General features: G+C 51.2%; 2 protein-coding genes across 2 annotated transcripts in view; both read right to left on the minus strand.

The window, feature by feature from the left end:
* LOC115531438 (spermatogenesis-associated protein 20) overlaps positions 1 to 36 on the minus strand; it is an 18,289-nt gene extending 18,253 nt beyond the window's left edge. Inside the window, exon 1 of the mRNA XM_030340703.1 lies at positions 1 to 36. This exon is cut by the window's left edge and continues 211 nt beyond it. Coding sequence (XP_030196563.1) covers positions 1 to 21 — 21 coding nt within the window. The 5' untranslated portion in view covers positions 22 to 36.
* Positions 37 to 2,141: 2,105 nt separating this feature from the next.
* Positions 2,142 to 25,858, minus strand: pkd1b (polycystic kidney disease 1b). The gene is made up of 26 exons (XM_030340942.1): positions 25,627 to 25,858; positions 25,181 to 25,361; positions 24,611 to 24,789; positions 24,123 to 24,241; positions 23,316 to 23,463; positions 22,667 to 22,941; positions 21,624 to 22,412; positions 21,216 to 21,347; positions 20,927 to 21,102; positions 20,631 to 20,767; positions 15,894 to 19,543; positions 15,631 to 15,783; positions 14,074 to 14,232; positions 13,418 to 13,703; positions 12,881 to 12,983; positions 11,854 to 11,982; positions 11,034 to 11,184; positions 10,409 to 10,546; positions 9,533 to 9,680; positions 8,569 to 9,258; positions 7,907 to 8,048; positions 6,903 to 7,155; positions 5,791 to 5,986; positions 4,094 to 4,261; positions 3,261 to 3,401; positions 2,142 to 2,419 (listed from the first exon to the last, which is right to left on the minus strand). Exons 1-26 carry the CDS (start codon positions 25,688 to 25,690, stop codon positions 2,142 to 2,144), a joined length of 8,985 nt encoding a protein of 2,994 aa, XP_030196802.1. The 5' UTR covers positions 25,691 to 25,858.
* Between the last annotated feature and the right edge of the window lie 642 nt (positions 25,859 to 26,500).

Below are 26,500 nucleotides of genomic sequence, written 5' to 3' on the forward strand. Positions count from 1 at the left end.
GTTGGAGGAACACACCGTCATTGAACCCAAAAAAGGAGGGATAAGTACATGGTTGTTTCCTATGCCTTGGGGGGCGCTCTATGGCACCTGTTAAGTGTAACCTTTAAAATTGTCCCCCCCCCCCCCCCAGGTAAAAGTAAGTGTTAATTGGATAGCAGCGTCTCGACCTGCGTTCTTGCGTCACTCCGTTACAAGAAGTTATCCTTTTACTATAATAAGTAACAGTCGGAGAGACGGAGGACGCCGTTCCTGGGGAGGGAAGATCTACAATTCCATTTAACGTTTATATTCAGGGCATTTAAGCAGACGCTTTTATCCAAAGCGAATTACAATCAGTCCATTTGTCAGAAGACAGAGAAAGAACAATATATCTCTGTCGGTACAGAAAGGATGTTCACAGAACCAAGTGCCAAGCATAAACAATCGCTAGGTCAACCCATTCCCCGTATACAACAGTTAGCTAGGATAAGATGCTACACCAGGCTACTACACGAGTACTATAGTTAAGTGCCAGGACGTTCAACATAGAGAAGGTGGGGGGTGTGGGGGACTAAGGGGGGTGGCTATGCAGAATATAGGTGCTGTTACACGTAGCTGTTGGTGATGTTAGATGTTGTTGGTGGTCGGTTTTTCCATTTGACTCTTCATTCTGCGTTTGACCCTCTAGAATATGAGCACGCATATTAGAACATGGAAACTATCCAGATAAATATTTGAGTGTTTCCAGCAGACGATACGGGGCCGGAGTCTAAGTGTTAGACGCCAGAGGTCGGAGAGTCAGATGGGAGAGGTTCCAGCCACGGCGCTGCGGCTCCTGTTGAACTCTGATGTCAGCGTTGGATTTACATAACTTTGTTATCAGTTGGATGCAGATCTCCACACACACACACACACACGCACACACACACACGGTTCTTGCAGAGGAGGTAAACTGTTTCCCCTGATTATGCCATCCATCGCCTCTTATCTCCTCCATAAACCAAAAGCCTCCTTAAACCCCCCCCACATATACATCCAGCACCCCCTCCGTACACACACACACACACACACAGAATCCAACACCCCCCTCGTACACGCACACACCTCTCCCCTCCTGTGTGTTTCAGCTCCATCTCCTCCTCCTGTCTGACCCCTCCCTCCCTCCCTCCCTCTTGGCCCCCCACTGGGGGGTCCCCGCTCAGTGGAGCGTGGCCGGAACGCCGTGAAGACAGACAGGACATTCCCCACAGCCGCCTCATCCCAGGAGGCGGTACCCCGACATCTGCTCCCTAGACCCCCCCCACCTCCACACCTGTCACTCCATCTCCTCAACCCTAACCTCTCTCTCTCTCTCTCTCTCTCTCTCTCTCTCTCTCTCTCTCTCTCTCTCTCTCTCTCTCTCTCTCTCTCTCTCTCTCTCTCTCTCTCTCTCTCTCTCTCTCTCTCTCTCTCTCTCTCTCTCTCTCTCTCTCTCTCTCTCTCTCTGTCGATGGTTGTATCTGACCGTTGTCTTGAGAGGATTCGTAGCGCATTGATTCGGAACCCGTTGTTTAAAAATAATACATCCCCTTGCAACATAGTTGACCAATATTAATATTTATGTTTTATACGTGTTATATTATATTTAGGGCAACTTACAACCATTCATACACACATTCACACCCAGCGACAACCGGCTCGTCTGGAGCAGTCAGGGTGAGGCGTCTCGCTCAGGGACACCTCGACACTCAACTAGGAGAAGCTGGGAATCGAACTTGCAACCATCCGGTTACCAGCCGACCCGCCCTGGCTCCTGAGCCACATGCCGCCCTCATTTCCACTGCGGACTAGGGCTGAACGATTTGGGGAGATAATCGAATTACGATTTTTATGAACGATATGTTGATTCATTTTTATTGATTTATTAAGTTCCTTATGTTCGGTATAATTCGTTAAGAAAGCAATAAATCATTCTTTAGCATGACAACATTGGGAGCAGTCAACATATAAACGGCTCTTTCCTTTAGGCCAGCCTGATGTGTTGAGATGAATTGATATTATAACGTCTTTATTTAACTTTTGAATTGTAAAAGAAAAAATAAATATAAATCTTACTGATCTCTAGTCAGTAACGGTAACAAATCACCAAAAAAGTTAAAAAAAACTACTTGATTTGAATTCGATCAATCGTTGAGCGGACCAATCAGGATCGAGGGTTCCCCAACGCTGTGGTATGGACACATGACCCACCTGTGTGTGGTGGAGCCTACGGCCCCGTGCCACACGGCCCCCAGGGCCATGTAGAGGTGCAGCAGCAGGGCCCCACATGTGACCCTCTGGGCCCGGGTGAAGAGGCTGTGGGCGGGGCACGTCCACAGGGAAAGCCACAGGTGGCGCTCCGTCGCCCCGTAGAGCAGCTGGGAGCACAGAACACGCTGGAAACCGGAGAGGTCCTCGGGACCTGAACACCAGGACACAGCTCTGTGAGCCTGTCTCAGAGCCTGTCTCAGAGCCTGTCTCAGAGCCTGTCTCAGAGCCTGTCTCAGAGCCTGTCTCAGAGCCTCTCTCTCTCTCTCTCTCTCTCTCTCTCTCTCTCTCTCTCTCTCTCTCTCTCTCTCTCTCTCTCTCTCTCTCTCTCTCTCTCTCTCTCTCTCTCTCTCTCTCTCTCTCTCTCTCTCTCTCTCTCTCTCTCTCTCTCTCTCTCTCTCTCTCTGATGTAGTTACTAGTTAGTGATTGATGTATTAACTAGTTAGTGCTAGATGTACTAACTAGTAAAACTGCTAGCTTGAGTTACAGTGGTATTCACTGGTTAGTGCTAGATGTAATCACTCGTAAAACTGCTAACACCAGGAGACAGCTCTGTGAGTCGTGTCAGAGTCCGCAGTTTGCTTAGTTTGCGAAGTGCGAACTGATGTTTGTGTATTTGGTATTGAGAAACGGCTAGAAGCCGTTTCTCAATACCAAGTACGCGGACTGCGGACTCGTGGACTTGGAAGTTCGCACTCGGCAAGTCGGGACTTCCAAGTACAAACCTCCGAGGCCGGGAGTACGCACCTGCAATCGGAACAGCAGCGGACTCGATGACGTCACCACCTCAGCTCGCCTGTTCACTGTGCTACGGCCTCATGTAGGCATATACACTACTGAACACTATGAACAAATTATACAAAACAAAACACCAGCCTCTTTCGTTTTAACTAGTGAAACTGCTAGCTTGAGTTACGGTGGTAGTCGCTGGTTAGCGATAGATGTAGTCACTAGTTCCAGGGCTAGGTGTAGTAACTAGTCACCAGTCACTCACAGGAGGCCAGCACCCTCCTCTCCAGGGTGCCGGTGCCGTGTCCCCCCACAGAGAGCCAGTCCTCCACCAGGAAGAAGAAGAGGTGGTCCGACTGGGGGTCCCAGACCACCACCTGCTGCAGGTACCAGGACGGGTCCAGACCTGGGGGGGGGGGGGTCACAGGACCATCACCTGACTGGCATTAGGGCGTCGGCCCCCTCACCAGTTAACTGTTTAACTGGTTGACCCTCTCGCTCTGGGATGAGACCCCACTCAAGGAAAAGGGACAGCTTCAGCTTTTATCAGCTCTCTCCCTCTCCCCCTCTCTCCCTCCCTCTCCCCCTCTCTCTCTCTCCCTCTCCCTCTCCCTCTCCCTCTCCCCCTCTCTCTCTCGTCTCTCTCTCTCTCTCTCTCCCCCCCCCCTCTCTCTCTCTCCCCCTCTCTCTCTCTCTCCCCCTCTCTCGTCTCTCTCCCTCTCCCCCTCTCTCGTCTCTCCCCCTCTCTCATCTCTCTCCCTCTCTCTCTCCCTCGTCTCTCTCCCTCTCGTATATTCAACACACACACATCTTCAGGACACACAGACACACACACACAAAGAGCCATCTTCAACAAACACACACACACACACATCTTCAGGACACACACACACAAACAAACAATGAGCCATCTTCAACACACACACACACACACACACACACACACACACACACACACACACACACACACACACACACACACACACACACACACACACACACACACACACACACACACCTTCAGGACACACAGACACACACACAAAGAGCCATCTCCAAGCCCCACACACACCCACACTGGGCTCCACAGGGGGGTACCGGTGTTGTCGTGCCAGATGCAGATCTTCCACAGCTCCCCCAGGCCGTGGGGGGTCTCCAGGTGGAAGTGGTCCAGGCCGCCCCGCTGGAAGGCCCCACCCCTCTGCAGGTGGCGCCCGCCGCTCTTGGTCGCGCCGTACAGACACACGCCCACGTGGGCCGTGGTGCCTGATGGGTAATCACACAAGATGGCATTGGAGCTGGTACCAAAAAGACTGGGGGGGGGTGTGTGTGTGTGTGTGTGTGTATGAGTGTGCATGTGTTGACTAGTTTGTGTGCGTGCGCTTGTGTGTGCGTGTGCGTGTGCGCGCGCGTGTGTGTGTGTGTAAATAGTGAGTGTATGCTGTGAGTTTGTGTATGTGAATTGTGTGTATTGTGAGTGTGCGTGTTTGAAGTGAGTGTAAATAGTGAATGTGTGTTTGTGAGTGTGTGCGAAAAATGCACCGAAAAAAAAACTAACTCCGTTCCATCTTCATTCTGTGTCACATTTCATGCATCAAAAAACTGCCATCGCTGAACAGACTCGTTTTTATCTACAAGAAAACCTCAGAATCCGATAGTGCCAACCGGGCACCATCTCTCTCCCGGTCTCCAGGAGAAACACTTTCTGGGAACGCACCCATCAGGCAGCTGCCGGGCAGTACATCAAAACTGCTGCGCCGCGCAGACCCTGAGAGTCACTCGATAGCGCTTAGACATCGGCCGGCTCATCGCTGGCTGTGCCATCGCAGAGTTGCTGATGAAGGCAAACGGGAGAACGCATCGACCGGCCGACGGCAAACCCTGGTGTGTACCGAGGAGGGGGGTGTTAACCGCGGGGGAGATACGCTTTCTTACAGGACAGCACTTTTGTTATTGGTTGTGTAAAACTTTTCCCGCCACAAGCCTCCGTCACCGAGGGAACCGGCCATCATAGGGCTGATGTTGGATGAAAACACAAGCTTGCAGGGGTCTGCCGTGCGTGTGTGTGTGTGTGTGTGTGTGTGTGTGTGTGTGTGTGTGTGTGTGTGTGTGTGTGTGTGTGTGTGTGTGTGTGTGTGTGTGTGTGTGTGTGTGTGTGTGTGTGTGTGTTAAGTTTACTCCACTTTTGGTTTGTTTATTTCTCACAAAGGGAAAGCAGGTAATACATCGAACAGCCTTTGCAAAGGTGCATTTAGTCTTTCTCCGCAATAGGAAACTACAGCTCCCGGAATGACCCACGGCAAACCAGGAAGTACAGCACTCAAATCCATGTACCAACGAAAACAAATCTTGCGCTTCCTCCTCATATGGTCAACACCGGTCACATGGACCACAACACACTTCTCTCTTAAAGAGGCGCTACACTATTGGGTTGCTGTACCTCAAACGTTTCTCAATAACTATTACTTGCAGCATTTTTAGCTCTGGTTTAAAGTTAACATTTGATTGAAACATTTAAATAAGAAATAGCAAAACTACACAAATGACACAGAAAACAACAATGTGTGTGTCCATCTCTTTATGCGTGCGTGCGTGTTTCTGTGCGTGTTTGTGTATACGTGCATGTGTGCGCGTGTGTCCGCCTGCCTATGCGTGCGTGCATGTGTTTACATGCTCGTGGGTATGTGTGTCCGCCTGCCAATGCGTGCGTGGGTATACATGCGTGCGCGTGTGTGCGTGCGTGTGTGTTTGTGTACATGCGTGTGTGTGTCCGTGCGCGTGTGTCCTGGTCTGACCTGCCCCCGGCCTCCAGCCCGTCTTCACCAGGACCCGGTAGCGGTAGCCACCCCCAGGCCCACAGAGCGGCACCGTGCCCAGCCTCCGGCCCTCCAGGTGGTCCAGCCGGTGGGCCACGAGTCCCAGCAGCAGGTGGATCAGCACCAGCACCGCACACACCAGACCCACGGCCACGCTGAGCCCCCCGCCGTCCCCCTGGGGGGGGGGGTGAGGGAGAAGACAGATTAACATAACAAATACCCGACGCTTCTATCCAAAGCCACTTACAACCATTTTTGTACACACACCGACGGTGGTGTCAAACCATGCAGGGTGACAGCCAGCTCATCGGGAGAAGTAAGACGTTCCCGCAACGCAAGGCGGTTACGGACCCCTTACGTCCTTGTGGACCCTCCTTGCGTCCACCGCAAGGGCCGGACGTGCCCCTCCCCAAAATCGTAACCTTCCGTCGAGCAACGCAGCAGCAGAGGCTGTGATTGGTCGGCTTACTAAAACCTGACACAGAACCATAAAGGTTCACGACTTCGTCAAAGCTTCTGCGTTGTCCTTGCATTGCGGGAACGTGGGACCATAATCAGCCCTTTAGGGCGAGGCGTCTTGTTCAGGGACACCGCGACACTCTAGCTAGGAGGAGCCGGGGATCGAACTAACAACCTTCCGGTTAACAAGTCAACCCGCTCTACCTCCTGAGCTACTGCTGCATTACTCAGGGGCATCATGATGTTTGCTTTGACGTGAAGTCGTTTAGATAGTACAAAGCAGGAAGATAATCTCCCCTTTCCCTTCCTCACTGTGCTGTACTCGCTATCATGCATTACATTATCTTTTATCCTACTACATAGAATGTGATTAAGGGATGAACTTATTTTCTAATGGTTTCTAATATGGTGCTGTATCTTGTTTACTGTATTTTTATTGTATTGTTTTGATGTATTGTCTTGGCCAGGGTGCTCTTGTAAGAGAGACAGGTTTCATCTCAATGAGACTAACCTGTTTAAAAAAGGTTAAAACAAGATAAAAACTCTTCAATCCGATTCCTAATTCACTCATTCTTCGTTCAGCTCTACCCTCCCTACCCTCACTATGAGCCTAAGAGAATGATCCTCCATACCGGTGGCAGCAGCACTACGGCCCCGGGGTGGACAAACAGACTGGCCCCGAACATGGTGAGGTGCGTGGTGAGGCAGTGCGCCGAGCGGAGGGTGCTGCCCTCCAGTGGCCGGAGCCCGTCACTGCGCCACCGGCCGTCCGTCACGTTGTAGTACTGACACAGGGAGCTGAAGACACACACAGAGGCCCTGATGGGGCCCGCGTCCAGCGACGACTGCAGCCTCACAGAGAGAGCCCCCTCGGTGCTGTTTAACCTGTTAGAGTTAAGCCAACAAGCATAAAAATATGTTTATTTTAGAGATCATTTTTCAAACACTCAGAACGCTGTATAATCTGATTAGAAGTAAGAACGAAATGGACTCATGAGAAAAGATAAATACAGAGAGACAACGGGGAAAGACGGTCCCAGATTCATTGAAGTGTGTCATGAAAGACAATCAGACTGGTTTACTGTTGCGGGCGTGTCATTGGTTTATCATTTCTTCATTGTAAAGTCTAAGCCTCGTTCTGAGAGGGTCCAGAGGGGTACCCTGAAAGAGGGGTACCCTGAGAGAGGAGGACCCTGAGAGAGAGGGGGGCCCTGAGAGAGGAGGACCCTGAGAGAGGAGGGGGACCCTGAGAGAGGAGGGGGACCCTGAGAGAGGGGGACCCTGAGAGAGGAGGACCCTGAGAGAGGGGGACCCTGAGAGAGGAGGGGGACCCTGAGAGAGGAGGGGGACCCTGAGAGAGGAGGACCCTGAGAGAGGGGGACCCTGAGAGAGGAGGGACCCTGAGAGAGGAGGGACCCTGAGAGAGAGGGGGACCCTGAGAGAGGAGGACCCTGAGAGAGGAGGGACCCTGAGAGAGAGGGGGACCCTGAGAGAGAAAGGGACCCTGAGAGAGGAGGGGGACCCTGAGAGAGAGAGGGACCCTGAGAGAGGAGGACCCTGAGAGAGGGGGGCCCTGAGAGAGAGGGACCCTGAGAGAGGGGCCCTGAGAGAGGGGGACCCTGAGAGGGGGACTCACAGCGGGGAGAGGAAGACGGTCTGCTCCACGGAGCCGCCCGGGGAGGAGAGGGAGAGGTTCAGCTCCCGGACCAGGGGGGTGGGGCCCGGTAGGGCGGGGCTCACCTCCACCCGGACACGCCCCGCGCCCGCCGCCCCGGCTCCTACAGATGCATCATGGGAAATAACAAACATCACATCTAGTGCACATCATCTGAGTATATACTATAGACCCTAGGTTAAAGGTTTTAGAACTAGGAATTGGACTGCAAACGCCATTTAATTCTAATTCTAATTCAAAAAAAACTTTATTTGTCCCCAGGGGGCAATTGAGGGCACATAGCAGCAGCATTACAAAGGACAGGGCCATGTCCAAACACAAAACAAACGAAAACACAATATTGCTACCTGGCAGACAATACACACAAGCACAGGTGTCTACAAATACACACATTTATAATATGTAGACGAAGACTAAATAAATATGTAGACGGGTCGAAGACGAAGACTACTTCTCGTCCTCCTAGCTGTGGAAGGCTAAGATACAGGAGGTCTACATACCTGGGGCCAGGCTGAGGTTAAGGCTAAGATACACAGTACCAGGTAGGAGGGGGTGTACGTACCTGGGACCAGGCTGAGGTTCAGGCTAAGATACACAGTACCAGGTAGGAGGGGTCTACGTACCTGGGACCAGGCTGAGGTTCAGGCTGAGGTACAGCCCTGCCTTCTCCTTCAGGCCGTGCACCGCCTGGACCGTGAAGTTGACCCCGCCTCCGGCGGGCAGGGTGAACACACTCATCAAGGACGGGTCCCCGGACGTGTTGGATCCATCATCTCCTCCTCCTCCTCCTCCTCCTCCTCCTCCGGTCAGCAGCGCGGGGCGGGGGCTGGGCAGGGCGAGGCGGATGGCCTGCTCGGGGAGCAGGTCACGGAGGGGTATGGGCCAGCCCTTGGGGGTGCTGATCTCCATGGCGACCACAGCGGTGGAGATGGGCGGGTCCGCCTCGGCGAAGCCGGCCGGGCCGTCCAGTGCCAGAAGCACCTGCACCACCGCCGCGCTCTGATTGGCCAGCTGGGCCGCCAGGGGGCGGGGGATGCGGAAGGGGCACGGCGCGCGCGTCCTGAACCCGGCACCGGAACCCGGCGGGTTTTGACCCACGCCGCTGTCGGCGCACAGCAGCTCGGAGGGGTTTCCGTGGAAACCGAGGGCGGTGAGGTGCGACGTGTCGAGAGAGAGGGGCTCCTCTCCCAGGACGCGGGGCCCCATCAGCGACCGGACGAGGGCCCCGGCGTAGCCCAGGGCCCTGAGGGCCGCCCCGGGCGCTGGGGGGCTCCCGGCGGAACCAGCCTCAGGGGTCCCGGTCAGGAGGCGATCTGAGGAACCCGACAGGACAAAGACATGAGCGCCCGTCATTAAGACCCCCCTGAGGCTCTAGAGCCCTTCTGAGGACAGAGACATGTTGTGTGTCGCTCCATTTCGAACGACACACGACGAATCACTCATCTTCTAACGTCGTTACGGCTGACTGATGATCTTGGTCCTTCGGAAACATCGTTACAGAAATCCATACCATTATACCGCTATGTTGCGTCCCAGTTCAACCCGTTAAGTCCACCCAGTACATCCTGAGCCTGTTAGGATAAGCACCAATAAGGTGGAGGACGTTTGTCCCCGTGCGGAGAACCGAGGCCGTGCGGGTCCTCCCGTGTTCCTCCATCACGCGCACCATCCTGCCGACCGCTTCCAGGACCTTCTCCTGACAACCCGCACACCACGGCTCGCTACTGGAGACAGCCTGGAGACACACAGACACACACACACAGAGACACAGACAAACACACAGACACACACACACACACACACACAGACACACACACACACACAGACAGATACACACACAGACAGACACACAGAAAGACACACACACACAGACACACACACACACCGACACAAATAGACAGACACATACACACACACACACAGACAAAGACACACACAGTCACACACAGTCACACACACACAGACAAAGACACACACACACACACAGTCACACACACACAGAGACATACACACACAGGCACACACAAACACACACACGTGTGTGTGTGTGTGTAAATGAGGGGGAGTTATAATCTAATCGAGTCAATTAAAGTGAATTGAATTTGTTCAGCCCTTAATCTCAATCACCAAGAAGGACTTCACGGGCCACATCATTTGACAACCCCCTCACCATGACCTCTCCACCCTGACCTCTCAACGGGTTAAAGGAAATCCATTTGAACGAGAACAGAGTTGGAGGATCCCTCCTTCCAGAGATGGTTAGTAGAGCATGGACCCAATAATGGGACGGACATCATGTGCAGACATCGTGGTAGCACACATCAGGGTAGCATAACAAGCTAAACAGTGGAAGCCAGTCATCGAGCGGTTAGACTAGAACGTTGATATAGAACATAGGTGGTGTAGGGGGTGACGGAGAGGGAGAGGGAGAAGAGGAGGAGGAGGAGGTGGAGGCTGACTCACGGTGCTCTGGATCAGCGCTGAGCTCACTTGGCCGACGTCGTAGAGCGTAGAGACAGGCAGAGAGACCAGCAGGCGGGTCACACCCGCTCGTATCTCCCTGGCGTCCCAGGACGCAGTGTCAGTCCGCCCAGACTCCACCTGTGGAGGGGTGGAGGAGTCAAGTCAAAGGGTTTTATTGTCATTTCTGCAGGAAAAAAAAACACACTCATTCTCTACACTGAAGTCTTTTAGACTTGGTAGGCAAACCGTACGCAGGAGGCTTGATAGATTAAAAAGCAACATAATAAAATACACATAATAAATAGTAAATATAATTGACAAATTAAATTAAATAAAACTCATAAAGACTATCGACAGTTCCATCGTAATGTAAACAGCTAAACAACCGTCCAAAGCAGTTATGTAATACAATGAGGAATATAAATAATGAATATGGTCTAAAGTGGAATGTGCCGATTAATATATTTCATTGGTTAATTCATAAGGTTATTCATACATTACCTTAAATAAATGTTTTGGTAATGTACATTGAATATACAACACGTGTTGTGTTCATGTCATAACAAGTGTTGAGCAGGAGGCGCTAACAGCAGTAGGACCACACTGAGATGGTGTTGGGCGCCACCTGGTGGAGATGGCTGGTGAGGGCCAGCGAGTAGGCCAGGCTCTCCTGGGGGTTGCCATGTTGGAGTAAAACCCACAGCTCTCTCTGGCTCCGTTTCCTCAGCCAATCACTGGCCTCGGCGCCCGTTCTCTGGTGTTCAACCGTCAGAGTTCTGCAAAGGTTGGGCAGATCAATAGTTTTAACTTGAAGATTTTACACCAGGGTAAACGGGGGGGCTGAAATAACCCTCTAAAGAAATAAATGAAGTTATAATACGGCTGATATATTCATGACATTACATTTATTCAGCTCACTCTTTAATCCAAAGTGGTTTACAACAAAGAAGATTCAATTATATTAAATTGTATTTGTATAGCCCTTAATCACAGGTACAGCCTCAAAGGGTTTAACAGGCCGTGTATTTAAGACGTATGATTTATGACATGATATATCTAACTCAAAAGGGAAAGAATAATTAGTGAACATACAATTAACAAAATCCGCAAATTGTTCTAAATGGTACAATAAAGATATTTTATGGACCAAGATGCCAACTGAACAGATGAGGTATTAGGAGATGGGAGGGTTCAAGCTGTCCTGAGGTATTTCTGCCTGATATTCAGGAAGAAAGGATCGTCTAGGCCTGAAACATTAACCGACGGGGAGGAGACCTCGGGTTAGACCCAGGACTAGGTGGAGAGATGAACCCTGGCCTGGGAACGCCTCGGGAGCTCGTCAATCTGACCAGGGAAAGGGAAGTCTGGAGCCCCCTGCTAGAGCTGCTGCCCCCCGCGACCTGACCCCGGATAAGACGTAGAAGACAAAGCTCCAGGCGGCTCACCGGTGGAGGGCGATGGTCGTGGCCCCGAACTGGTCCTCCACCAGTACGGTGATGGGGAGCGCCGTCCCGTTCCTCTCCGGCTCAGAGACTCCGGCCGGGACCACGGTGCCAAGCGAGGAGCGGGTTCCCCTGATCACGGCAGCATGGGGACGTTAGCGACCTCCTGGACGTCCAGATGAGCTTCTCACGACACATGCGATCTCGAAATTCACATTTATGTGTGGATACCTATTGTTATTCTGATTTATTTATTAGCTTTAAACAATATCGTAAAATATCACGATATGCTTATGAATTCAGACGACCCTTCGAAACAGCCCAGTGTATGGAGATGTCAACTTGAACTAGTTTTTATTCCCTGTGAACTTAAATTGGTTGTATTATAATAATTTACTGGCCATATCTCCTCACTCTAATAAAGTAATTAATAAAGAATATAGAACTGGGTCATCCGATATTTTCTTGCCATGATGATACAATACCATTCGAAGAAGATTGTGCTACTCATGCTAGCTATTTTAGGCTAGGCTAGGCCCAAAGCATTCACCTGTAGAGTGTGAGCAAGGGGCAGTTAGTGGTGCTATGTTAAACTCATCATGCTAGCTAGTTTGGGCTAGGCTAATAGCCTTCACCTGTAGAGCGTGAGCAGGGGGCAGTTGGGAGCGTACCTATGTTCCCCGGGTCCTATGTTCCCCGGGTCCTATGTTCCCCGCTTTGTATGTGACCGGGGAACATAGGATCCGGAGAGCAAATCTTTTGTTCGTAGGATGGTAGGGGCAAGTACCGCCTTTTTCGCCTCTGATTCGCCTGTGATTGGTTAGAATGGCTCTCCTCCTATTGGTTATGATTAGGGTTAGGGTTAGGTTAAGGGTTAACCCTCACCCTAACCCTAACTATAAACCTGACCCTAACCCTTCGCACCCGGGGAACATAGGACCTGGGGAACATAGGGATGACCCCGGGCAGTTAGTGGTGCTATGCTGAACTCGTCATGCTAGCTAGTTTGGGCTAGGCTCAATGCATTCACCGGTAGAGCGTGACCAGGGGGCAGGCTATGAGGCTGGATCCACACGGAGCCACCTGGAAGGTGTAGATCAGTTGGGATCCCTCGCTGCTCCCATGCTTCCAGCCTGAGCAGGATACAGGGAGGACATCAGAGTTGACATGAAATACCACTTCCACAGCCAGATGTAGTGGCCAAACTTTCTCATCATTTCACTTAATGATAGCATAATGCATACTTTCATGGAAATTCCTGTGTTCTGATATGAAGACCTTTGTCGCCATCATTGAAAGGTGCTATTTGTAACTAGTACTACTGCTGCTGCTACTGCTACTACTCCTACTAAGTGTAACTATTGCTACTACTACCTACTACTACTACTACTAAGTGTTGCTAATGCAAAATGCTACTACTACTACTATTACAGCTACTACAACTACTCCCAATGCTACTACAACTACTACCTCGACTACTAGTACTACTACTCGTATTTGTAATGAATTCAATACATTTAATTTGCAATAATTCCATTTGATTCATTATGACGCCCTCTCCCCGTACCGGTGCAGCTGTAGGAGACCAGTGTCTCCAGGGGGTGGATGACGTCTGTCCCTGGGAGCAGAACACAGCGCCCCCCGCTGGGCGGAGGGTGGGGTGCCACGGTCAGCCCGCCGCTGCCCCGCAGCCCCGCCTCCGGCTGGGTGCAGTTCAGCGTGAAGGTGTAGCTCCGCCCCTCCTGCAGGACTCCGGGGCGGAGCACCAGGGCAGGGGAACGCCCCCCAGTCGAGGTGGTGACCTCGTCCAGGTCAAAGGTCGACCCGCTCTGGTCCTTTGCACTCCATTGGTACTGGAGAGGAAACCAGTAGGGAGTTACATACACACTTACACTGTTATACTGGAGAGGAAACCAGTAGAGGATGACATTAAACACTTACACTGTTATAGTGGAGAGGAAACCAGTAGGGAATGACATTATGTAACCAGGAGGAGATTACATTCCAAAGTTACTTTTATACTGGGAAAGAACCAGTAGGAAATAAAATTACACTCTTACACATGTGTAAGCCGAGTTGCATTTAACATTTTTTGATGGTTATATGGTCGGGGTTTTACAAATAATATCCCTACGATTCCTAATTATAAGTTATTAGAAACAAAATATATATATACATTGCCATTTTCTTATAAATACACACAACTGCTCCATCATGGTTCACCTGGGCCTGGGCGTCACACCGTTCACAGAGACCCGACAGCACCAGGGGGTCAGTGTAACTGACCCGACGGGAGGGGGAGGAGGAAGAGGAGGCCGAGGAAGAACAGGACACACAGTCCACCGTCACGGGAAACACCTTCCCCGCCTCGCACACCCTCACCTGGAAGGCGAGCGACGGACCATAAAGCACGTGATGCCACTCAGACCCAGCGCCTCTTTAAACTGCTGCTGGACTCTGGTTCTCAGACCTTTCCTACTACTGTTCCCTCTGTAAGATATTCTTTCAGTTGTCTACCCCCTTCACAGGCATTACATTTTTAGGGAGAAAAATAAATACAAAAACAATAGGGATCCAACCTGTTGGCTTGGACCCCTAAATAACCACAAGCGGTGATTAACGGGTCCGGGGAAAATTAAAAGTCAAGAACACACTACTTGAAGATATATAAATATAACATAATTGTCATATTTAATGAAAGATGTTCCACTTATAAACCTGAACTGCAGCCTCATTCACATGCTCAAATTGTCTATTGATAAGCATTAAGCACACAACATCCAGAAAGCTCAAAGCACACATTTCTCAAGTGAGTTAAGGGCTTTCTTCACAGCATATACCTGAAAAATATTTGACATTCTGGGGAAATTAAACATTTGTAGTCAAGAACACTAACGGAAGAAATATGAATAGGACAGTTAATTATTAAGGAAAATGGTTAATGAAGATGTTCCCCTTAATGCCATACTGTGTCTTGGCAGACTGATTCTTGGAAACTAATTAGCCGGAATGTTGATTGCCTGATGAATTTCAGGTGATGTTCAATGTTGTGTTTCTCAAATGAGTGGCAATGACAGAATGTTATGTTCAACTTGTTCATAATGATCTAATCAAGATTTGAACTCTCAACCTAAGGATCAAATTCAGTTTGATGATTTTTGTGAGGCTTGGTCTAAAGATTTTATGTGGCGATTCTGGTGAATTTTTGATTATTTTTAGCTTTAAAATGAAATTGTGGGAAAAGTATTAATATTTTAGGGTTAAGACTTTTCATTATAGGTTTTCTAAATGCGTCTGATTCTAGAGATTAATATTCTGAAATAATTTTGAGTCCAGGTCAATCTGGTGAGGAGAAATTAGCCTAATTCATGATTTTTTACAATAGCGCCACCTTTGGGTGCAGTACCACAAATTTGGGTTTATGGCTAGAGGTATGGTATTAGTAACCATACCTGAACATTTCAAGAGTTTTTGACTTACGGTGTAGGCTACAGTATGACTTTTACAGAATTTCAGGAAAAAACAACAACATTACAGAAACAATAGGGGCCAAGCAGCTTCGCTGCTCGGACCCCTACTTAACATAAATAATGTATGTGTGTTCTATTTGACAGTATTAACACGAACATTAAAAGGGTGCAAATTAGTGAAAAAAATGGCCCTGCACTATTTCAAATTGGTTGAAATATTCTGAGTACCCCCTGCATTACTCCAAAGTACCCCTGGGGTAAGCATACCCCCATTTGGGAACCACTGCTCTAGACGATGCTGTCTACTCACGGTCTGCGTTGTAGAGACGGCTCGCTTGCCGGCCGTCTGCACGGTGAGGGTGAAGACGTAGACTCTGCTGCTGTGCAGTTGGTTGCCAGGGACGGTCATTTGCCTTCTCTCTCTGTCAATGTGTGGACATGGAGGCTCACACATTGTGGAACTCTGACAAGAAAACGAATAACATAGCAGCTGATTGTGTTGAATGATTATGTAGAACGAATGATGAGCCAGAGAGCGCTGTGACAGGCCTAAGATACCGCACAGAGCCGTACCTCCTCGATGAAGTCCCAGTGATACTCCAACTGGTCCTCCGCGTCCGGGTCAGCGTCGGGGTCCCGGGACGCTGAGCCGTCCAGGACGAGGTCGCTGAGGGGGGGCCAGAGTCTGACGGACCCCCCCTTGATGACAGCCTCCAGGGACCTGGGAGCCACCGTCAACAATGTCCCCCGCTGGATCCTGAGAGGAGTTCCTTGGAGGGAGACGGTAAAGACCAGGTCGTACCGCCCGACCTCCAGAGTCCAACCCGGTATGGAGAGCAGAGGCGAGGTCACTGACACCTTGCTGCCGAGGTTCACCGCGGTTGCGGTGCCACCGGGATCCCCTTCAGATCTCCTGAATATTTCCCACAGATATGCGGCCTTGTATGCGGAGCAGTTTTTGACATCCACGACGGCTTCGAAGTAGCTGGGGCTGGACCTCAGGATGGTGGGACGGCTCTGGACTAACTCGGCCTGAGGGCCTCCGCACTGCAGGTCACGGACCTCCAGGCTGATCTGAGTCCATACCTGGCTGGCATTGTTCGAAACATTGACTGTGGCATGAAACACCCCGGGAGTGTGGTACGTATGATTGGCTGTGTTTTCGTCTGTCACCAAAACTTCAGTGGAGTCTCCAAAATCCCAGTGGAACTTGAGGTGACTCCCGCCAATCACGCTGGCCAGGATCTTGATGATGTGTCCAGTAAATGTTCCATCTGATTGACAGAGAAGATGAACTTCTTGAACAGGAAACTCCACCAGGAATGTGTCATTCAGGGACTGTGAGCAGACACCGCTGCGGGCCTCTACAAGGACAGATAATGTGCCACTTCCAGGTGGAGAAAAGGTAACTACTTGTCCGCTGACCTGTACAGGCTCCGACCCCTCCAAAGAAAACGTCCAGGTGTAGACGGCCGGTGAGGTACTTTGGATTTGTGCTTTAAAACGGGTGTCAGTCCGAGCACTCAAGGTGACGGAACAACAACCCACCATGTGCAAACCACTGACGCGCTCACCCACGTAAACAGAGGACGTGACGTTTGAACTGCTGACCAGGTTCCATGCCTCCACTGTCACCACGTGCAGTCCAACAGGGAGGTCAGTCAGGACAAACCGGTCCTTTACAAATACAAGACCGTCAACCAAATCGGTTTCAGCAAACGTCATGTTATAGCTCACGTCGGTTCCGGTGGACACCAGTGGGGTGAACACCACCGGGTCTTGAGTGCAGACATTGGACCTGTTCAAGTCCAGAGTCAGTCCACTGATGGGCTCCTGGACGGTGACACTGTGTGAAACCGCCTGCCAATTGACCCCGTTGGAGACATTCAGGGACACCTTGTAGAGTCCTTCATGTGTAAAGGAATGATTCAATGATGGGCTGGAGCCTCTAACCAGAGCAGCTCCCATTGCCCACTCCCAGGTCAGATCACTCCCTGTACGGAGGCCTCCGCAGAGCCAGACCACGGCACCTGCTGAGATATAAAACGGACTGGGCTTCTGGTTGATTTGAAAGTCGACGTCTCGTATCTCCTCCTGAACCGTCAACTCTTTAGTGGCACTGACGTGACCAAGAATGTTCTCCACTCGGACTTCAACCTCGTGCTGACCCAAACGGCCATACATATGGAGAAGAAAAGGCATGTGTGTCCTAAGGGGTGAAAGGTCAGCGTTGACATACCAACTATACTGGAGGTCAGACCCGCTGGCCACGCCCACAGAGATGTTCACCGGTCTCCCTGCAGCCACGACGTCTGATGGGGTTGTTAGCTCTGCACCCGCTACCCGCTCTACTGCCATGATTGAAACATTACTGGTTGTCTCACCCAGCTTATTGGAGGCTGTTAAATGGACAAAGACATCGCCAGGGGCTTCAAGCGGCAGCCTGAAGCTGTCTCCAAGGCCAGCAGACTGATTTGTTCCTCTGTGAACAGAGTACCAGCTGTAGCTGACGTTAGAACCGCTCGCCAAGGAAGCAGTGCAGTGCAGACTCTCCCCCGTCGGTGTGTATTTCATGAGTGTCAGATTGGGACACACGATACAAAGTCTCTCTATCCTTTCATGAGCTTCGATCAAAATGGCCGCGTGCCTTTTTCTCACCGGGTTCTGAGCCATGACCGAGACCTGATACACTCCTGGCGTGGGAAACACGTATCTGAGCTGAGGAGATCCCTGTGCGTTTACGGTCACACCGTTGATCGACCAGACATATCCGGTGCTGTCGATAGTGGTGCTAACTGCTGTTATAACGGTTTCCTCCCACACTGCGACACAGGGTGGGTCGCTGCGAAGCACAAGGTCTATTACAGGAAGTACAACTATCACTTCCTGGGTTGCTGAGGTTTTGCTTATGGAGTTAAACACTGTGGCGATAATCATGAACTGTCCCGTGGCGGTGAAGATGTGGGAGACGTTCTCGCTACTCCCCACCGGGGAACCATCACCAAAATCCCAGAGAACCGAGTAATTGGTTCCTGTGCAGCTGTGAACCCAGAAGGACGCCGTTGTGTTGACAGTCAGCGCACCATTTAGGCCACTGTGTGCCACAGAGGGCTTGCCCACGGGGCTTTGAATGACAATAGAGATTTCTGCAGATTTTCTGCTTACTTTGTTACTCGCAATTACCGATACATCTTCATTTCCTTCCTTGTTAAAGACAAAAAACCTGTCAGCGTTCGCCGCCTCACTCGAGGGACTCTGGGAGCTCTGCCATAAAAAATGGTAACCGATTTGTTCTGGAAGCACGAGAACACTCAGACACACTCGTTCTCCCACTGCCACCACACTCTTTGATGTTTGCAAAGCCACGCTCGATATTGAGTCTTCAACGCAAAGGTTGGCACTGAGGTGCATAGAGCTGAGAGGACTGTACACAGTCACATTCACAAGAAAAACACCGGGGTTTGAGTATGTGTGTGTGGCTGTGGGCTTTCCTTTCACCAAAGCGGAAGGCAATGCCTCTCCAAAGTCCCAATGGAAAGTACATGTGGATACGTTCACAGTCACTAGGGCCGTGAATTGTACCTCCTTACGAGTGCTGACACAATCTTGAGGCAGTATCTCACTGATGCCTAACTTGTAGACCTCAACGTTGATGGACTGACGGACTGAACCGAGGGAGTTGGAGGCTGTCACGATGACGGTGTAGTTCCCCAGAGCCCTGTACGTGTGGGACACGAAGCCACCTAGGGGCCAATCCCGCAGTGGCGACGCATCGCCAAAATCAAACTCCAGAACAACACCGCTCCCGGAGTCCACCTCCCCTCGGATCTCCGTCGCGGAGCTCAACTCGTTGGGGCCGTTGGAGCTCAGAGTCAAACCGGCAACCTCCTCGGCCACTTCGACCGACAGCCAGGACATCAGGGCGCTCACGCCGTTGTCCGCTCGCACGCTGACGTTGTACAGGCCGAGTGCTCCGAAGACGTGACTGATCCCTCCTAAGGTGCATAGGTGCGGCGGGGAGCCATCAGCGAAGTCCCACACGTACGAGACCCCGTCGGCCGAGGGGTGGACCTCCACCTCCATGAGGAAGGGCTCTTCGACGGAGGTCACCGCAGGGGAGGAGGAGAGCAGGAGACGCGTTAGCCTGGGACGAACTTTCACCAGCCTGAAGGTCTCTATGCTGTCGTAGGGGTTGGACACGTGGACTTGGAGTGTGAAGTCACCTGCAAAGTGTACGCACGCCAGAGATGGAAATTAACTTTTTTGCCCACCAGCCACTGTGGCAGGTAGATTTAAAAATCTACCAGCCACTCATCTTTTTTACCAGCCACTTTTTATGCGCTATATATTTTTTTAATATATGCGTACATTTTAAACAAATTGACATGTTAACAATAAAACAACATGCATGGCTACACCATCATAAGTCAATCTAATTAGTGCCTGAATACAAATGTGTCCACAGACATGGTAACTAACGTATGATAGTAAGCATTATTGGCCCTTAACACTAATATTCAGAAAAAACATTGCCTCAAAAGGCTATTGGCCAATTGGCTAGTAGAGGCATATACTTGAACTTTATACCCTGAACTTTTAAACGTTGCAAACGTGCAAAAACATAATTATATATTTATGTGGCATTCAGTCCAATGCTGGAAATATATCTGTGGCATTCAGTAGGCCAATGCTGTGATAAAATATGTAAAGTATGACCAAGTGTTTCTTTCTGTTCAATAGATAGAACGTTATCAATCCCCTGTGGGAGAAATTTGTTAATGTTTGTCCCGATAAAACAATAATGATAAAAAAATAAATACACGACGGTAACTGCGTAAGTCAAACCGTCCAATCTGAAGGCTCTGCTTAACCACGCCCCCTACTCACTTCCTCCAATGCAAAGCGAACAGAACTGAGTAGGGTAGGGCGTAGCATATTAAATATGCAAATTTGATCTGACCTTACTGAAAAGTATTACCCGACACAGTGGCGGGTGAAGTGACACAATTCACCCGCCACCATACAAATCCACCCGCAAATGGCGGGTGGCGGGTGTTAATTTCCATCCCTGACGCACACACACACACACACACACACACACACACACACGGACAGAAGGAATTAGTGGATCAGTCTCCATAGAATCCAGAAACTCTGCTACCAGTTATGTGTGTGTGTGTGTGTGTGTGTGTGTGTGTGTGTGTGTGTGTGTGTGTGTGTGTGTGTGTGTGTGTGTGTGTGTGTGTGTGTGTGTGTGTGTGTGTGTGTGTGTGTGTGTGTGTGTGTGTGTGTGTGCGTTTGTGTGTTTACCAGGCTTGAGGTATGCGTGGCTGATTGAGTCCTGAACATACACCTGTCTCTCTCCCTCCTCCACCAGTCCTTCTTTGGTCAGACACGGAGCTGGATGAGTGTGGCTCACGTGGCCACTGTCATCCCCAAAACTCCAGCTACGAAACACACACAAGCATATGGAAATGTTTACATTAACATTTAGGGGTGTAAATGTAATAAAAGTTTACTTATAATACTAAATATAGTCTATTCTCCGTTTACTACAGTTCTGATAAACTGCATCCATCTGGGAAAGAACATAAAACAGCTCCTACATGAAGGTCACCCCCAGAGCGGTGTCCACCAGGACCCTGATGGTGTACAGGTGTGTGTCGTTCGCAGCAACCACTTTCTGTGAAGACAGGAACTCCGGGTTGGCCAGCGGAACCATGACGTCTGCGGTTAGGAAAACGTCTTGCGTCTGGGAGCTCACCGGATTGGCCGCGGTCACCTGAGAAACGTAGAAGGTTCTCTTGATTGATCCAAAATGGGGCCGTTCATTATGGATGGAGCTGTCTGTCATAGAATAGATGATATTCAAGTGAATAACATGCTAAATCTGACCTTGAGTTTGTAGTCACCAGGTTTCTTCAACACCACATTGTAGGAGTCTCCTTCAGAGGGGAACTCCTCCAGGCGATCCATGATCCAGGTGAACTTCACAGAAGAACCCGTTTCTACTTTGGCCTTGAACGACTAGCAGGGGGAAGACATTTCAAAGTGTGAGACCGAGAAGGTATTTTGCGGCTGGCGTCTGGCCAATCTGTGTGTGTGTGTGTGTGTGTGTGTGTGTGTGTGTGTGTGTGTGTGTGCGTGTGTGGGCACTAGATGCACATAAAGATGCACTAGATAAAGTGCATCTTTCATATTTTTTGTTGTTGGACTCCCTGCTTGTTTTCCTGCTGATTCAATGCTTGTTTGCCTGTGGAATGGGGGGGGGGGGCGGGGGGGTGTAGGTAAGGACATCCTCACCTGTGCCGAGTCGGTCAGGACCCTCAGGAGTCCAGGGGGGTCCACGCTGAGTCCGCTCACCGCCTGGTAGCCCCACACCGTCACGCTCACACTCTGGCTGCTCACCGAGTTCACCGCGCTGACCTCCAGGGTGTGCTCCCCAGCCGACGGCAGCGTCAGAGTCACCGAGGAGAACCAGGTATCCGGGGACTCTCGCTCGCAGCCAAGCCAGGGTTCAGGCACCTCCTCTGGGCAGAACGGTCGAAAGGGCGCCCCTGTCCGGAGCCCCGGAGCCGACCAGGAGCTGCTGGCGTCGGGTCCTCCAGACCGGATCCTAACGACACTCAGAACCGGGACCTGGACCTGCAGGTGGAGCTGTTTGTCGCCGTCAGGCCGGGGGTGGATGACCTCCAGTCCTGTGATGTGACCCGGAGGCGGAGCGGGACCAGGACTCAGGGAGACGACTTCAGGGTCCGAGGTCATCCGAGTATCGGGGAGGTCGTCAACCTCGCGGGGGGGCTCCGTGTTTGGGACGGCGTGGCTCTTCCCGGGCAAGGCGTCCACGTAGAGCATCCGCAGGTTGCAGACCACCTCGTCGACCCAGTGGCCCCCCAGGTCTGGGGAGGAGAGGCCTCCCTCCCACCAGCCCCCGCCCTCAGAGCCCCCCAGGGACAGGTAGCTCTGGCGCCAGGGGGAGCTGGAGGGCGACTCGGGGGCGGGACAATGCACAAAGGTCCCTGACTGGCGGTTGTGTTGCACGGCCACAACATCGTCCGGATAGACCGTGAACTTTCTGTCAGGCAGGACCAGCTGTAATGGGAAACATGTTGCTGAAGCAAAAATGTAATACTTTGACTCCACCGCCACAACAAACACAGACAAACAATACAAAATACAAAAATATCAGGCCCTGTTTCATTCTTGTTGTCGGATGTCCGCCAACTTCAGCCAACTTTCTGTAGTTCGGAATTGGTGGTCGTTGGGGCAGTGTGCCAGCATCAAAGACGGGAGCAATACCGATCCATGCAACGTGCATGATGCTGAACTTCATAAAGGACACCTACTCGGACAATCGTCAGCTCACGGACGGCGTCCATCCGGAGGGGCAGGTCTGCCACCACGTGGTAGAAAGGCGGCGTGGCGGGGTATCTGGGGGGCAGTGCGTAGCTGAACCTGGCCCCCGCGGCCGGGGACCGGTCGTAGGGGCTACAGGGGCTGGTGACGGGCACGCAGACCTCCCGCAGATGGCACCAGTAGAGGCCCATGGCGCAGCCGCCCGTGGTGTTACACAGGGGGGCGTCTGAGCAGCAGCTGAACGGATTCAGAAGAGCGCTGCAGCCTGGCCGAGGCGAGATAGGACGATAGATATGATGAAGAACAAATGACAAAACACGTGGCCACACCTATAGACCCATTTCCCAGAGCTGTCATCTTAGGACAAACACTGGTGTCACTCGGAACACTAGTTTTAGTTCTGCTTATTTGCAGAGCTACCCTCCTACCCATTAGCATTGGGTAGGAGGGTAGGTGTTAAATTGATGTGTGTCAAAGCACTTGCAACGGTAAATGTCCTCCTTACTTGTTTAGTCTGCCAAGTGTGCCCTGAATACATACAAGTAGCCGACATACAAAGAGTGTTATGAGTGACGCCTTGTGCTTCAATGACAGCTCTATGAAGGGTTACGTGACCTTAAGCCCAGCGAGCTCTGAGACCTGGGGGTACGAGATGGTGCGTGGGACTGCAGTACGGCCTGAGGATCTGCACCCGGGCCAGGCTGGGGCGTGTGCTGGGCTTGACCACCATCTCTAGCGACGCCAGAACACCTGCGTGGCTAAACCATAAGCCAGGGAACAGCTGCAGCTGCAGGGAGAGGAAGTGAGAGAGTGAGTGTGCACACATGTGTATGTGTATGTGTTTGGGTGTGTGTGTGTGTGTTTGGGTGTGTGTGTGTGTGTGTGTGTGTGTGTGTGTGTGTGTGTGTGTGTGTGTGTGTGTGTGTGTGTGTGTGTGTGTGTGTGTGTGCATGCGCGCATGCACACACACAAGCCTCATGTCCTTCCTTCTGTGTAAACGCAGAAGGAAGGACATGGACCCCGGTCGAACACATACACAGCGGATGGACACACCAAAGGATGGCCAAGGAAGTCAGTTATTTGAGCCAAAATGTAATGGACGCATACATAATATAAGGCATGATCCCATTAAATCCGCCGGGACGGGCTTGGTGGATTAAATGCACCTTTGTTCATTACTTTTCATAGGTCACTTCTTTCTAATATATTTCCATACTGATTTATTTTCCAATGAATCCCCATCTCTTTAGCAACCATTTTCTGTAGCATGTCCCTCTCTGTGTCCAATGTGGGATCCAGTCCTCCTATCAGAGGTCTTGTCAGACCCCTCTGTGCCCAATGTGGGATCTAGTCCTCCTATCAGAGGTCTTGTCAGACCCCTCTGTGCCCAATGTGGTATCCAGTCCTCCTATCAGAGGTCTTGTGAGACTCCTGTGTCTTACAGACCTCCACTGGGTGCTGCCCGGCGTTGGGTATGTTGGGCAGGGTGGGCAGCTCTACTCCCGGGTAGACCCCCGTCATGAGGGCCAACCCGGTCAGGTAACTGTCCACGGACGGCAAGGAGGCTGAACAGAGAGAGGAGCCACAACCACAGAACATTCACCAATAGAGCAACTCCAATCCACAGCAAAAGTTGAAAACACGTCACAAATGATGTGACGTGTCATGTGTTGAATGACTGTCACTTCCTCTAAGGACTGTGTGTTCAGTGTGTTGTCAGCCTCATGAGATTGTTTTCCCGTAATCGTATGTTGTATATCTCACGTTGAACATTTGTCAGAAGAAAGAGAAACAGCCATACAGTATATCTCTGTCGCTACAGAAAGGATGTTAAACAAGTGCCAAGCACTAACCATCACTAGGTCATCACTAGGGCTATGCAGCATCCAGGTGACCTCTGAACTCTGAACACTAGAGGTCTGAGCAGACTGTACCGTTCACGTCTCCCTCACAGAGGACGGCGTGGCGCTCGCTGCACCCGGTCCTCCGGCGCTGCCCTGGGGACCCCAGGGCCATCTGAGGGCAGAGGCCGGGGCCCTCCGACGCCGTAACCCCGGGACCCGGGGAGCCCTCAGGCCCCGCCCCCCTGAGCCACACCCACACACTGAACTTCCTGTTCCGTCACCGGAAGACGAGGACCAATACACAGAAGTGGAAGAGAATTGGACAACGAAATATATATTTGTTTTGGAACGTCCTTAATCACAATCACAGGGCTGCACAAGCAACAAGCAGGCCACGCACACAGACGCGCACGCGCGCGCGCACGCACACACACACACACACACACACACACACACACACACACACACACAACCCACTTATCCTGGTCCCCCAAAGAGCAAGGAACTATGGCTTAATATATATACATTTACAATTTAAATAATATATAATAATTTATTATTTTATAAATAAAAATAAATATAATAGAAAAAACAAAGTTCCATGTTTTTTTTCTAAACATCACGATTCCCATGGCGCTAAGCGGGGGGGCTCAGACTCACACGGGGAAGGAGTGCTGGATGAAACGCTGGAGCTGGGGTCCCTCCAACGCCGCCAGACCCCCTGACCCGGTCTCCCTGCAGACCTGGTGAGCCTCGGACCAGGTGCACCCAGACCCAGAGAGCCAGTAGCACCGCTGGCCCATCTGGTCTATCTGAGCGCCTTCTGGACAAGGAAGTGTTTCTGGAACAGAATCATGACACCGAGACTGGAGGACGGGCTATCTTGATGGTAAGAATCTGAAATGGTTCAGACTTCAAGAACAACCAAAAGCTGGTGTTTTTCCACAGCATCGTTGTTCTCAAACAGCCTTAATGCACAAACAAACAAAGTTTGTTTTTTGTAACACACACACACACACACACACACACACACACACACACGCACACACGCACACACACACACACACGCACACACACACGCACTCACGCACAGTCACACACCTCACCTCCGGCAGCGCTGGTCCAGACCGCGCTCAGCGTCCAGAGCAAAGCCCATCTATGAGCAGCCATCGGTGGGTGAGCCCCTCACACTGCTGCCGTCTGGCTCAACATAAACCCAGAGCAGGTCTGGTGGATAGAGGACCTCAGAGGGCAGCTCAGTGCCTCGCCGTCGCCTCGCTTCTCTCCTCTCCCTCAGCGTGGGACAGTCCTCACCCCTTCAGGCTCACCCTTAACGCCTCAGCCCGTCCCACGGCCTGCAGCCCAGCCCCCCCTCCTCTGTGTTTCTACCCCCCCCCCCCCTGATGGTCCCCTGCTCTGGACTATCAGGAGTTATGGCCGTGTGTCATTGTCTCTGCGACCCTCTGTGAGCTCCTGGGCAACTTGTAGCGTGTTGCTGGGCAACAGCCAGAGAAGCCTCCTCATTACCATGTTGTAAAACCGGCGGCCCCTCGAGAGAAGCCCCCCTCAATGGGGGCAGGAGGGGCCTGGTGTGAGCATAGCGCGTGGGGGGGGCGGGGGACGCCAGAGTCAATGACCTGGAGGAGTGAAAGTTATTTTCTATTCGATTGCCAAACGCAGTTTTCTAAACTTCAAAAACTTTGCAGGGAATAACCTCCTGGGTTTAGTTTGAAGCCCCGTCTACCGTGGTTTGGCCCCACCAACCTTCCTAAAATGTCACAGCCGTCCCAGAAACAAAACCTTTGTGGCGCATGTGAAAAAGTAAAAGCCTAGCAAGTTGCTAGGAGAAAAGCCGCATTAATAATGAATGCATAGAGAAGGATTCACAAATGTATTTTGTGATTTATACATAAATGACTCTCTTCTCACAAATAGATTTCCATGCACACACAAATGGATATCGGTATGTATAAATGTAAA

The sequence above is a fragment of the Gadus morhua genome, chromosome 18, assembly GCF_902167405.1.
Source record: "Gadus morhua chromosome 18, gadMor3.0, whole genome shotgun sequence".
NCBI lineage: Eukaryota > Metazoa > Chordata > Actinopteri > Gadiformes > Gadidae > Gadus > Gadus morhua.